The 13,031-nt window shown below is 32.8% G+C and overlaps 1 protein-coding gene across 1 annotated transcript; it reads right to left on the bottom strand.

Annotated features, from left to right (window-relative positions):
• Positions 1 to 4,603: 4,603 nt before the first annotated feature.
• Positions 4,604 to 12,163, bottom strand: LOC149224765 (DNA polymerase delta catalytic subunit-like). The gene is made up of 8 exons (XM_089383606.1): positions 12,127 to 12,163; positions 11,563 to 11,636; positions 11,283 to 11,357; positions 7,054 to 7,143; positions 5,620 to 5,780; positions 5,278 to 5,351; positions 5,074 to 5,161; positions 4,604 to 4,882 (listed from the first exon to the last, which is right to left on the bottom strand). Exons 1-8 carry the CDS (start codon positions 12,161 to 12,163, stop codon positions 4,795 to 4,797), a joined length of 687 nt encoding a protein of 228 aa, XP_089239732.1. The 3' UTR covers positions 4,604 to 4,794.
• Between the last annotated feature and the right edge of the window lie 868 nt (positions 12,164 to 13,031).

The following is a 13,031-nucleotide window of genomic DNA, read 5'->3' as shown; positions in this document are numbered from 1 at the left end:
TATTATTTAATGTTAAAATTTAACTATCATTATAATTGAGTATTAAATAATATTTTTAAAATTGATTATCACGATTTGGTATTGAATCTCAAAACAATAACTTATGTTATATAAATGTAAATTAACAATCCGTCCTTGCTTATAATAGTAAACTGTTATTTTTACCATTAACTAGGTTTAACTGGTCCTCCAAGATGCCAGAATGTTGACACAGTGGTTTAGGAATCAGTAAATTCGATATGGGGCTTTTAGGAGTGAGGAAATTCGATATGGGACCTTTCACTTACAGAACTTTACATAATATAAACATACCAAATAAACTACCCAAAACTCATTAGCTCTGAAAATCACAAACTACATATTAAAAAATTCAAATACCCAAAACTCATATTAAAAAATTAAAATACCCAAAACTCATATTAAAAAATTAAAATACCCAAAACTCATTAACTTTGAAAATCACAAACTACATATTAAAAAATTAGAATTAAAAATTAAAATGAGTCTTAAAAAATACATATGGCATAGTCTATGATTTTTCTATATTAAAGTTGTGATAGCATTGTGATTAATTTAAAAGCTCACTATCTTGTGATTTTGGTCCATTTTCACAAATATATGAGTGTTAGTGTTTTAGTTGTATTTGATAGATATATTAAGGGAATGATATAAATTTGTTAACTATGCTTAATAATATGTTTTGATATTAAAGGGTTTTTGGATGTAATGAATATTTGACTTAAAAATACTAATACAAACAATCCTAGTTTAGTGCAATGTAAACTCTATATAAATAAATTTGTTTAATATTTTCAAATTAAATATTTTTAAATTACTAAAATTATTAATATATATTTAATAAATTAAATCGATTTGTAAATAAATAAAAAATGGAAAATGCAAATTTTTAATTTTTCACCTTGGTCAATAGACATAAACGGGATTTCTTGATTATCTAGTATATTATTTCCATGTCGAATTGATTCAGTATATCTACAACTGAAGTAAAATGTGTCAAATATTTTATATTAATAAAAAAATTAAATTGAAAGTAATTTGAGGAAAAAAAATAAGAATGGAAAAAGTCATTAATAATTATAAATAAAATAATATTAATAATTATAAATAAAATAATATTAAAATGATTTAAAGTAAATTATTAAATTAAAATTTAAAATCCATTTTGTTGGATAATGATAAGATAAAAAAATATTTATTAATTTTTTTTAAGTTAAACTGTTTTTATATTTTAATGCCTTTTATCTAATTAAGTAGTTTTTATTGCTTTTTATCTAATTAAGTAGGTGTTACTGCAGGAAAACAAAAATACTTTGTAAACATTAAACTATTTATATAAATAAGATGAAGATTTTAGAATTAAAAATAAATTTTAAAATAATTTAATTTATTTTCAATATGATAGTGGTAAATTGTTAATGTTTTAATGATTATATTTAATTAAAAGATTGGTACTTCAATCTTTAATTTTCTTAAACTATGTATTATTTATATGTTTTATAGTATTGAATCTTTTAGGATTCACATAATTTTTGAGTTATTTATGTATAAGGCTTTTCGTTTAATGAGACTAATTTTTTTTTGTAAAGATAGAGCTTTTGAATTCTAGGGATTTTTTTTAGAATGTGGTTCACAGACTTCGAAGATTTGTGATCAGAACATCTACAAAAATGGTCCTAGATAGATCTCCGAAGGGATCAATTTCACTGACTCATATAAGAGTCGAACTCTAGAGGGTGTCGAGGATAATTGACCCCATGACCCCTCATAACGAGGTGCTCATGTGTTAGGTACCCAACCAAGGGATTATTGATATGTATCTTGATATCTTATAAGGACCATGTGTCTCTTTTTTTTTCTTGGGTACCTATCATTGCTACATTCTACGCACATATTTTTTTTTATATATTCACCTCTATATATAATGTAATAATTGGACAAGGGTGATATGTTATGTTCTCAACACCCAATTTTTAATTAATTAATTCGTCTCTTTACAAGCGCCAAAAAGGCATTATCACTTATAAGCATTTTATCTTTGAGTAACCCACAATGAGTAGGAAATAGAAATATACATTATCATCATGTATGAATGAACTTCCTTTTCATTCTTCAGTGTGTTACAAGATTAGTTAAAATATAGGGGAATTAATGGTCAATTACATTAGTAGTGTAGAGAAACATACATTGACATATCATATATTTCTTTTAAATTATAACAAAATTATTATCCGTAAACCTTAACTTATGGCCAAAAAGATGGATGATTGAAGCAGATTTTAGTATTTCAAAAAAATATTGACTACTTGATCTCATCTTCCTAGAATGCATGTAACAACATTTCTTCTATGACATGGGTATTCTATGAGAAACATATATATTCACATTTATATTATTATCTTTGTATCCAACCTAAGAATAACTAGTGTTATTATAGAAGTTCCAGTGACTTGAGGCATAGTGAGAATTGAACAGGTGGTTAATTCAACCATGCTTGGTATTTTATATTTCTGACTTGTGCTTGTTTAATAATATTCTCTCTATTAAAAATTGTATTGAGGTGCAATAACTAATGATAATACATTTTGATCTAAAAATTTCTGAGCTTTAAATAAATAATATTAGTAAAAACAATGCATTTAGTAGGTCCAAACACGGAATGAATAATACACATGCAACCAACTACTTTATAAAAAAAAACATTGAATTAAGAATTACTTTATATTAATCCTATCAAAAACCAAATAATATAATTACTCAATTTTTCTCGTTCTGCAAGGGGATGTTTAAAGACCATTCTAATGTAAGCAACCTTTGAGAAGCTCTTGGTGGCCTACGAGAGTTATATTTCGTTAACAATTTTCACTAGGAAACAAAATGCTTATTACATGCACAACAATAATTTTGGATGTATTTATTTTGATAAATAACTCTTTTTCATTGAATAGATATTTTTATTTTGTTAACAATTTTCATTAGGAAACAAAATGCTTATTATATGCACAACAATAATTTTGTATGTATTTATTTTGATAAGGAATTCTTTTTCATTGGATAGACATCTTTTGCATCTTAGTATGAGGAGGATGTGTAATTATTTCCATGCTCAATATGAAATTAAGAAGTGGTATTTAAAAGAATTATAAAACATAAAATGTGAGTCCTAATCTAAAATTAAATTAGATGCATCTTTACTAAATATTATAAATTATTATAATTTCACTTGATAGACATGGAAAAAGAGCTAAAGGACAAGTTGGCTCACTACTACATGTAGGGGGGTTTTAAGACAATATTTGAGTCAATTGTCTTAACTTGAGACAAAAAGAAACTCAAATATTGTCTTAAATATTGTCTCTAAGTGGGTGTCTCAAAATATAATATCTCAAAAATTTGTCTCTATAAAGACAATATAGAACACATATTATTATTATTGTCTCTATAAAGACAATTTGATTTGTCTCTCTAGAGACAATTTCATTTTTGTCTCTTTAGAGCCAATTACATTTTTGTCTTTTTAGAGACAATTTCATAATTCAAACTATTGTCTCTCTAGAGACAATATAAAAAATTATTTAAAAAAAAATAAATGTCCATAATTCAAACTATTGTCTCTCTAGAGACAATAAAAAAAATTATTTAAAAAAAAATAAATGTCCATAATTCAAACTATTGTCTCTCTAGAGACAATATAAAAAATTATTTCAAAAAAATAAATTTCCATAATTCAAAGTATTGTCTCTCTAGAGACAATATAAAAAATTATTTAAAAAAAAATAAATGTCCATAATTCAATCTATTGTCTCTCTAGAGAGAATAAAAAATATTATTCAAAAATAAATAAATCTGCTCAAACTATTGTCTCGGATTTGCTCCTGCCAAAAATTATTTAAAAAAAAATAAATCTGCTCAAACTATTGTCTCGGATTTGCTCCTGCCAATCTATCTGTGTATCCATCTCTATCTACCTATCCATCCATCCATCCATTCAACTATATGCATGTCTGGATATACATATGTAAGCCTGCAGATCTATGTTTTATAGTGTGTGCTCTCCTAAAATTTGGGATATGCGTGCACATTGCATTTATAGGGTGTGCCTTGGGAAGTATGTATCATAACTATCGTTTGAGGTAACCAGCCTATACGCCGTCTATGTTCCCCATGGTCACTCGTCAATCTATGATCTGGAACCGAGAAAACTTGGCATCTATAGTAATACTAGTCATTCTATCTAATGGGAATCATACTAACCAGGAGACTAATATGTTTGAATCGTAATAAGATAGCCACATATTACTCATATGCCACTAATATAGGGTGTTATGACCTATCAATTAGCCTAACCTGAATCCAAATATTACGGTAATTACAACACATGTATTACCATGTTCATAAGCATATAAGAGTACTTATAACAACAGACCCAACCTATAGCTATCTATCCCTATTCAATAAGCTTAAGTATAGCACTAATTATGGTTTAGCTAATAGATCCATAATGATTGAGCTTTATATTCACACCTACTCCATATGTCCTAGTTGGAACCATTGTTCTCCATCTCATTTGCAAGGAGAAAAGATATATCGAACTGGTTAACATTAAATAACAAGGACTTGACAATTACTGTACAATAAATAAACCATGCTCATCCTGATTCAGGGACCAAATAAATTCCCTGGTCCATTAAATCAGAGAAACATACACCAGAGAAAATTCAGGAAAACAAAAATATTCGATAATACAAAAAATTACAAGCTACACAGGCAGCATCCTCAAAACTGCCAGCGCTCTAGTTGCACCTCTGCTTCAGTTAGGTCTTTCTGAGCTTTCTTCCTACAATAAAATATTGGGCAGTCATGACTGCAATAAGGATAGGACATCAATGTAAGTATAAAAGAGATAGTAATTGTAAAAATAAAAATAAAAATTAAAAAAAAATCCTATTAATTAAAAACAAATACATGATCACACAAATGTTACAAAATACATCCATAATGTAAATTTAAATCATGTTATGAAAATGTAATACTTGAAATATAGCATTCAAAAACCTTGTGCAAAGAACATCTTGGTGCAGAGAGCCTTGGCATCGCTGACATTGTGTCCATAGTTTACCAAAGAGCATTTCTAATTCCCTCACTAACATTGATCAAATATTAGTGTCATATGATAGAAAATATAGGTGAGAACAATAGACACAAGGCCTACTTTAAATTCTCCAAATAAAGAGTAATGGTATTAGAATACCAGCTTACCATTTGCAACTGTTTTCTGATACAATTTTGCTTCTCTTCCTTTGCAATGTGAACAAAGTGTCTGATCTTCTTTGTTGCAATGGCAACATGAAATTAGGTAACATCATGAATTTCAGTATGAAGCAACCTAACCAGACATTCTTATTATAAGAACGCTAGACAGTTTCTTACAAGGAGAGTAGGCATGGAATCATGCAACCTCATAGATTTTTCCACATCAAAAAGATGAACCCTAGTAGATTTCTAAAGCGCCAAACTGAAATAATAGTTACTCTAAATTGTGCACTACTATAAGCAAGGAAACCACATGCAGGACACCCTCTACTTGTATTAACGAAATACCTGATAGGTGTTTTACAACCAATACAATTGAGTTGTTTCTTGGCAAATTTCATAATTCCACTATTTGAAGGAGTTGATATGGAAACTGCTCGTGTGTGACTACCATGAAGAAGCTCCTTGCTTGCATTCTTCAAAATGGGCTCAAATATTCTCAACAGTGGCTACAGAGAAAAACAGGCACTAATCAAAAACACTTAGCTGGAAAGAATTACTATCTATCAAGATATATTTGAAACACTGGTGAAATTTTCAAAAGAGCATTGTTACACAGCAATTTGTCACCGTTTGTCACCGTCCCTTTTACCTCTCTCCCGCACACTGGAGGACTCATTCCGGGACTTGTGAGAAGTGACATGACCTGAAACCACTTGCATTATATTCCTCTAAGTATGAGCTTCATATGCCCTGAAGACATCTCCTGCAAAATATCCATGAAAACAGCTCTTTTTGCATTAGCACGGGCCCACAGTTCACTGCCCGCGCCAATGAGGGAAATCCTCTAAAAAGGGAGCGCCATTGGCGCTCTGTCCCAGAGTCGCACTTGCGCCAACCGAATTGAGCAAAGTTTTTAACCAACAAGCTTCCGAAGGTTCTCTTCAACCCATTCACCAACTGAATCTATGTTGAGCTAGGATGGTTTGGCTTCGAATCTCCATAGAAGGGAAAGTGGTTTGCCACCTTTCATGGAAGTTTCCAAGTGGTAAAACCAATCCCATGAATAATGTGGTTGATCCTATCTCTTTCTTCTCTATCTATAAAAGCTTGCCTCTATGCCTTGAGCAAGTTAGTTACAGTAGTTCTAGTTCCAGCAGAGTGTTGGTGATAGTGAGAATTCCAGGAGTTCAAGAGATTGAAGTTGCAAGAGCCTTCTTTGTATCCATAAGGCCAAATCTAAGTGAGGAGATTCTTGTCATCAAGGAGAGAGAGGCTCGTTTCCCATCCCAACAAGCTTTGCAAGACTTGTGTAGCTGATTACCTAGCTAAAGGAGGATTTGACGTCAGAACTATGGTTGTATTCTTCTTTGTTATTTATCAATAATAGATGACTATCATTATGGTTCCACTCTCATTGTCCTTTGTAATGATTGATGTTGAGTTATATCTTTTCTTATTGATATATAATTGCATCTATTGGATTTTATGCTTGTATTTGTGTTGTTCTTTGCATGTGCAGGTGTCCAATCACGAAGATCGTGGGGATCGTGACCGGCCGAAGCAAAGGAACAAGAGCGACGTCTCTTCTATGAATATTAGCGTTGGAATCGAAGTAGGTTCTCATCATCCACCTTTAAGTTGCAATTAGGAACTTGCGTGATAGCATTGTTTGATTGTTGCTAGACCCAGTCTGGGCTAGTAGGGATCGCCTCTGTCCGTAGAGGGGATTTACCTCCACAACAAGCACAAACTGCAAGTGATGATGCTTTGGTCTTTCACGTTGCTCAGTTGATTCTCCAGATAATATTGTGGATCAATAGGGATGTTATTCTGCAATACGTAAATTGGATCCTCAGATTTCTCATATGCCTGAGCCCAAGTAAACACATTAGTCATTATATCCAGACGAAAACTTTTACATAAAGAAGCCATCCTACAAAATAGTGCTGAGGAAGAAATCATTCACAAAAGTTGCACCTCCCATTATATCTATTTATTTTAATCCATGTCACTATCAAATAAATTTAATCTAAAAAGTCAGCGTGGACAGGATTCCAATCAATAAATCAAAAGACACTCCCCTTCTGGAAAATTCAAGAAGAATGGGACCTTGGTACCACAAATCCATTTAAATTTTAAACCTTCAATCTAACTTTGTTCATCAATGTAGAGTAATCCTGGACTGCTTTAAAATTGGAAATTAGCTCCAAATAGCAATTATATCAAATGGAAAAAGTGGGAAAAAGATGTTCTGAAATGCAAGTTGGAGGGAAAAGAAAAAATCAACAAAAAGGACTATCCAATATCTGCCAGATATGTTTCACTTGTAAAGTAGAACTTTTACAACATCTGGTATCTGATTTCTTTAGGGACCAACGACCTGGCATCAATAGATATGATGCTAATTGAATGTCTTTTGTCAAACCTCGATCCTTGAGTCCAAAGACTCAAATAACTTTGGACGTGTTCTATACTTGCACTGCATCATAGACAAATTTGAACTTTGACTAGTAGAGGCTGCTCGTAGGCTGATTCTCAAGTCATTGAGGACAACAATACTCCTCCAAAATAAACGCCCCTTCAAACATGTATTTAGCATACCCAGCATGACATTTAGATATACAAATAGAAAAAATGAAAATCTAAACAAGTGCCCTATTTCCATCATTTAACCAGGTATGGTGTGGGAAAACTTACATTAGTGTAGTCTTGATCAGTTAACCAGCATAAAAACCTATTCGTAGTGTCATAAACTCTCCTACACACAAATGACAATATTCCTAAAGGAAGTTCAACGCCTTTCCTGAGAAATCCAACTTTACATGGATAAAGCAATGAGGCAGCTGATATCTCATCTTTGTGAAATGAAATCACCAGCTGTATAAACACACGATGAAATCATGTAAGACAGACATTAAAGCTTCAAAATATCTCATCTGTTTGCAACTCTATTGAATATGGAATAGCAAAATAGCAGATGCGTAATAGATCATAATAAGCATACCAAATGAATATGAGTTCACAGTGTGTGCTGATTAATTGCTTTTACCATATACAATTGTCATAAGGTCCATGTGGATGATGGTAACCACATTAGCCCATCCATATTCTCTTCCACCGCAAGATCGGTATTTTTAGATAAAGGTAGCTTGAAAATAAAAACTGGTTGATACGCTAAGAATGCCAACTGCCCATCTACGTTACACGCTTAAGCAGTTGATGAAAATATTCTACCTATCATAGGAGAAATAATGTTAAAGCCATGAAACTTAACACTGCCTAATATACAACTTACAGTAATAAAAATGTGAAGACCAAAATACCAAATGTCTAGAAAGTAGGAAAGCCTTTATGCATATCACTACAATAATAGGACTCAAAATAACGACATAACATGAGCTCCCTATACAAAATTAGGGAAGGTAACTCTACACTAAAATACGCAGCCTATGACAGCAAAGAGAATGTGGAAGCTTTCAAAACCTAATCGAGTTGCTAATTTCTTCACCGACCTCAAAACTGTGCCATTCAGGCGATATTTTCTGGGGTTTCTCTCTAAAAAATAAGTGCTAAAGCTTTGAAATATGATCGAACGGTGGATTTCTATGAGCATGCAAAACAAAAGACCTATGATAACAGAAACATCATATATTCAATCTGTCTTGGATAAATCTTTCCCCATTTCACTTGGATCTTAGGTTCATTCAACAAAAGTGTAAGGTCTTCCTGGAAAGTTTTTCAACATTATCACCCACTACACGCCAACCTTCGCAGGTAAGGCTCTTGTTGAATATATGATGTTTCTGTTATCATAGGTCTTTTTTTTGCATGCTCATCATCGTATACAACTTCATTTTCCCATTCTTTGCAGGGGAAAGCTACAGGTCTATACTGTTGATGGCTTCCACAGTGCAACTGTGGCAACAACAATTTCTTCTTACCCTAGAAGTGAACCAGGTTATTCTTGTGGCTATGTTTCCTCTAACTAGAAAAGTTTTGATATAGTTCATCATTTTGGTCCTCCAGAAACATATATGGCTTCCAACTATCATTTCATTCAAATGGTTTAGAAGTTTGTTTTGACGACATGCATAACTCAAGTAGAGCTGGAGGAAATCCTGAAAATGATTTGTCACATTCTATTGGACTTGAACCTATGAAATTTGCAACAATCTCCAATTGAAACTGGTCGGTCTAAAGCAACCAGTTAAACTAGCCCACTGGGCTTATCGCAAATTTAACTTATACATCCTCGTATATAACACTTCTCTATATTTAACACTTCTAGCCAAGTTTTTCCACCCTATATATTATGCTTCAAGGGAATAGGTACAAGAGTGTTCCTACAATGAAACAAAAATAAAGAAAAGTAAAAGAAGAAGAGCATAAAAAGGGACTAAACTTGACAATACAAGAAAAGCGGTCAGCCTTTCTTCACGAAGGTTAGACATGTTTTCTTGCATGTGGAATTAAACATATTCATATCCATGAACAAACTTGAAAATACAAGCAATTCAAGGGATCCCCCTTTCTTCCTGAATGTTAGACATGTTCTTTTCCGTTTGGAATTGAATAAATATTTATATCCATGAAGAAAGAAGAATAAGTCATAATTTTTGGCAAGAGCGAAATTCTCAAGCATAGCCCATTCTTAGACTCGAACCTGGATAATTATGATAAATTCCTACAGCCCAACCAACAAATGTTAAAATGCAGGCCTTAATTAGAGCATGGAGATGGGTTAGGGTCTGTAACATTTGGATAAGCATTACGCTGGGATAAATTCAAATCCTACCTCTCAGTGCCCTCATGCCTACTGCTCAGAAAGTACCCCAATGGCCCACCAACGCTAAGTTCGATCCTTGCCTCTGAGTGCCAGCATAGCTACCTCAAGTACCCGAATGGCTCACCAATGCCATATGTTCAATTCTTACCTCTCGGTGCCTGCATACCTACCTTAAGGTCATGGCACGCATGTAAAAATGGAACCTCATCAAAGTATGGAGTAAAGTCTGTGATATTTAAGCCTTGTCTGCATGAAACTCTAAAAGTATAAGTCTTAATACTCTACTTTGTAGCTAACCATTGCTCATTATTTCTTAAAATAGAAAATTCTACGTCTTTTAACATGGGTAAGGGGTTTCAAACCTATATTTACGTACATACCTTCAATACATTTTTGAGCGTGTATACGATTGTGAAGTGAAAGAAGCAAAGAGCATTTTCCAGCCACTGGCTCAGATGTAACCAGGCTCCCTGCGTTGTTAATTCTTTTCTGGCATGTCCAAACACTTGCACAAAAATAAAACTGAAAAAACCTATGCTCTAAACTTTGATTTCTTTCTGCATAATAGGAAACTTTGAAAAGCTCTTACCTCTGAAAGTTATTTAAGTAGGGTTCGAAACTGGCTACCATTTCTTTGTAAAGTTTGTCTATGCTTTTCGGTGGCAAATTACAAGCTGAGAAAAGGAGAAGGCCAAAGGAAATGAAAAAAGGGTCAAAATCAAGTGCAATGAAGCTCAAAATAAGCACTAAACATCTATGCTTTTGGAAAATTACAAGCTGAGAAAAGGAAAAGACCAAAGGAATTGAAAAAACTAGCAAGATCAAGTACAATGGAGCTCAAAATAAGCACTAAACGTGTAGAGTTTTGATAATAATTTTAACAGGCTTAAAAGCCTATCAAGATCAAGCATAATGTAGCTCAAAATAAGTGCTTACTATCTAGGATTTTGAGAATAATTCTACTCAGCCTTTAATCTATGATATATTTTGGAGAATAATTCTACTTAGCCTTTAATCTACAGAATATGTGGCTCGGTGGTCTTGAATATGACAGAACTTACTTCAATATCGAGACTTATGCTGAGCACAAAAGGGGTTAATTAATATCCATAATCCCTCTGTAAATTATGCCTCCAAATAAAACATAACAAAATAATTAAAATAACCATTTTTTAGTGCAATATCGAGACTTATGCTGAGCACAGAAGGGGTTAATTATTACCTTGGCACCTTTTGTAGCCTTTATGATGACATATGGAACACGATCACCGACAGTTGGAGTAGTTGCAGCATCCCTCTGTAAACCAGGGGCAACTTGGCTTTAAAACACGACATCAATTTAAAAAATCCAACAATGGACTCATTGTCAATAAAAATCAAAATATTACAAGAGTCTTTAGATGCACTGCAGTAATAAAAATAGAGAGATAGGATTGAAATGGAACCAGAAGGCATTGCACCGTTCATTATACTTGTTCTGAGAAGTTATTTCTAGTATTTACCTTCCGCATGCGCTCAGCTAGTTCCACGTGTGTTGCCTTGACTGCATAGTCATCTCCAGTCTTTGTTAGACCTTGACTCAACAAAGAGATTGTTAGCACAGGCAAACAACAATGCCCTTAAGAATATGTTGATAGCCTTGATAAAGGATATGACCTGCAAACATCTATTTCTGCCGCAGCTAAACAATAATTAATTTTTGTCAGGATGAGATTAAAAATGCAGATATATTATATATTGTCATGTTTTGATTCCCTTCAATTGTATTAGAGCCTCCCTTGACACTTCTTCCTCCCATTGCTAGCAATGAATATTGACTAAATCCCTTCCAAGTACAGAATGTAGGGAGAAGAAACATGACAGACTTAAAAAGGAAACTTCCATGGCCTACACCAGATAGGTATATAGTATATACTTCTAACACTTGAAACCAGGAATATGTAATAAGTGACTTGCTCGCAATGTAAATCTCCTCTGCCCCCTATCATATTTTCTCCATTTCAAAAGTAACAAATGGTCAAACAAATTTGGTCATAAATATGCAGAAGGATTCATTGTTCTCACCTTAGTTATCACCAAAAGTGACAAATCCATTCTGTTCATTAACAAGTCAGAAATAGTGTTCTTGACATACTGCACTGCACCAGGTATGTCATGATCAATGAGTATTTTGTGAAGGAACTCTGTAACCAAGCTCTTCACTAGCAGGCAATTGTCCCTTCGCACTATTTTAATGCCTGTTGATATGGAATATTTAAAAGATCGGGAATATTTAATAATTAAGAAGGCATCAAATAAATTATTTTTCTAAGAGCATTTTGAGCCTTCACAAACACTAAGGCATGTCTTTGAAACAAAAAGATCAGGCTTGTCACCTTTAGTATCCATTTTGTCATAAGCATCTAGCTTTGTCCACAACAACCCAACACATCTTTTCTTGATTATCAACAAGTATGGGTAGTATATTTTTTCAAATTCTAGTTTAATAGGCTGCATAAAAGCATATGTTAAATAACACACTGATTAGATGCCAAAGATGCACCAAACAGATGCAGATAGGCCACAAAAAAGCATAACTGATCATCTTGTCCTGTGCATATTTACAAAGATCTCATGGAAGTGGAATGTCAAAAGAAGATTAGTTTAAAAAGAAAGGTGATATTAAATTAAAACATTCATCCCTACAAAAACATCATTAACAACTCCAGAGGCTTCACAGATATTTAAAATTCTTGACACTGTACCTTTGTAAATGTACCACTAATATAATCTAAGGCTTCCCTCCCTAGCGTCATGGCCTCTTCTATATTTGGTACACCAAACTGTATCATAATTGAATCTGTATCTCCATATACAACCTAGATTCAAATATAAAAATATAATATCAAGCTTTACAGTAGAAATCTTTGTTAGAATCTGATCACCCATTATGATTTCAAGAACTTGGACTATCACCAATACAACAAGTGTA

This window comes from Pinus tabuliformis, chromosome Q (genome assembly GCF_031772625.1).
Source record: "Pinus tabuliformis cultivar Carrire ecotype Pingquan chromosome Q, CPIR1, whole genome shotgun sequence".
NCBI classification, from domain to species: Eukaryota; Viridiplantae; Streptophyta; class Pinopsida; order Pinales; family Pinaceae; genus Pinus; species Pinus tabuliformis.
This window is presented reverse-complemented; position numbering and strand designations above follow the sequence as displayed.

What these genes read in the sequence shown, in the direction of transcription:
- LOC149224765 (XM_089383606.1), bottom strand. Translation starts at nt 12,163, where the DNA reads ATGAACAGAATGGATTTGTCACTTTTGGTGATAACTA. An exon ending in AGGCTACAAAAGGTGCCAAG is followed by an intron (nt 7,144 to 11,282) that starts GTAATAATTAAC and finishes ACTTGGGCTCAG; the next exon opens with GCATATGAGAAATCTGAGGA. An exon ending in TCAGAAAACAGTTGCAAATG is followed by an intron (nt 5,162 to 5,277) that starts GTAAGCTGGTAT and finishes GATCAATGTTAG; the next exon opens with TGAGGGAATTAGAAATGCTC.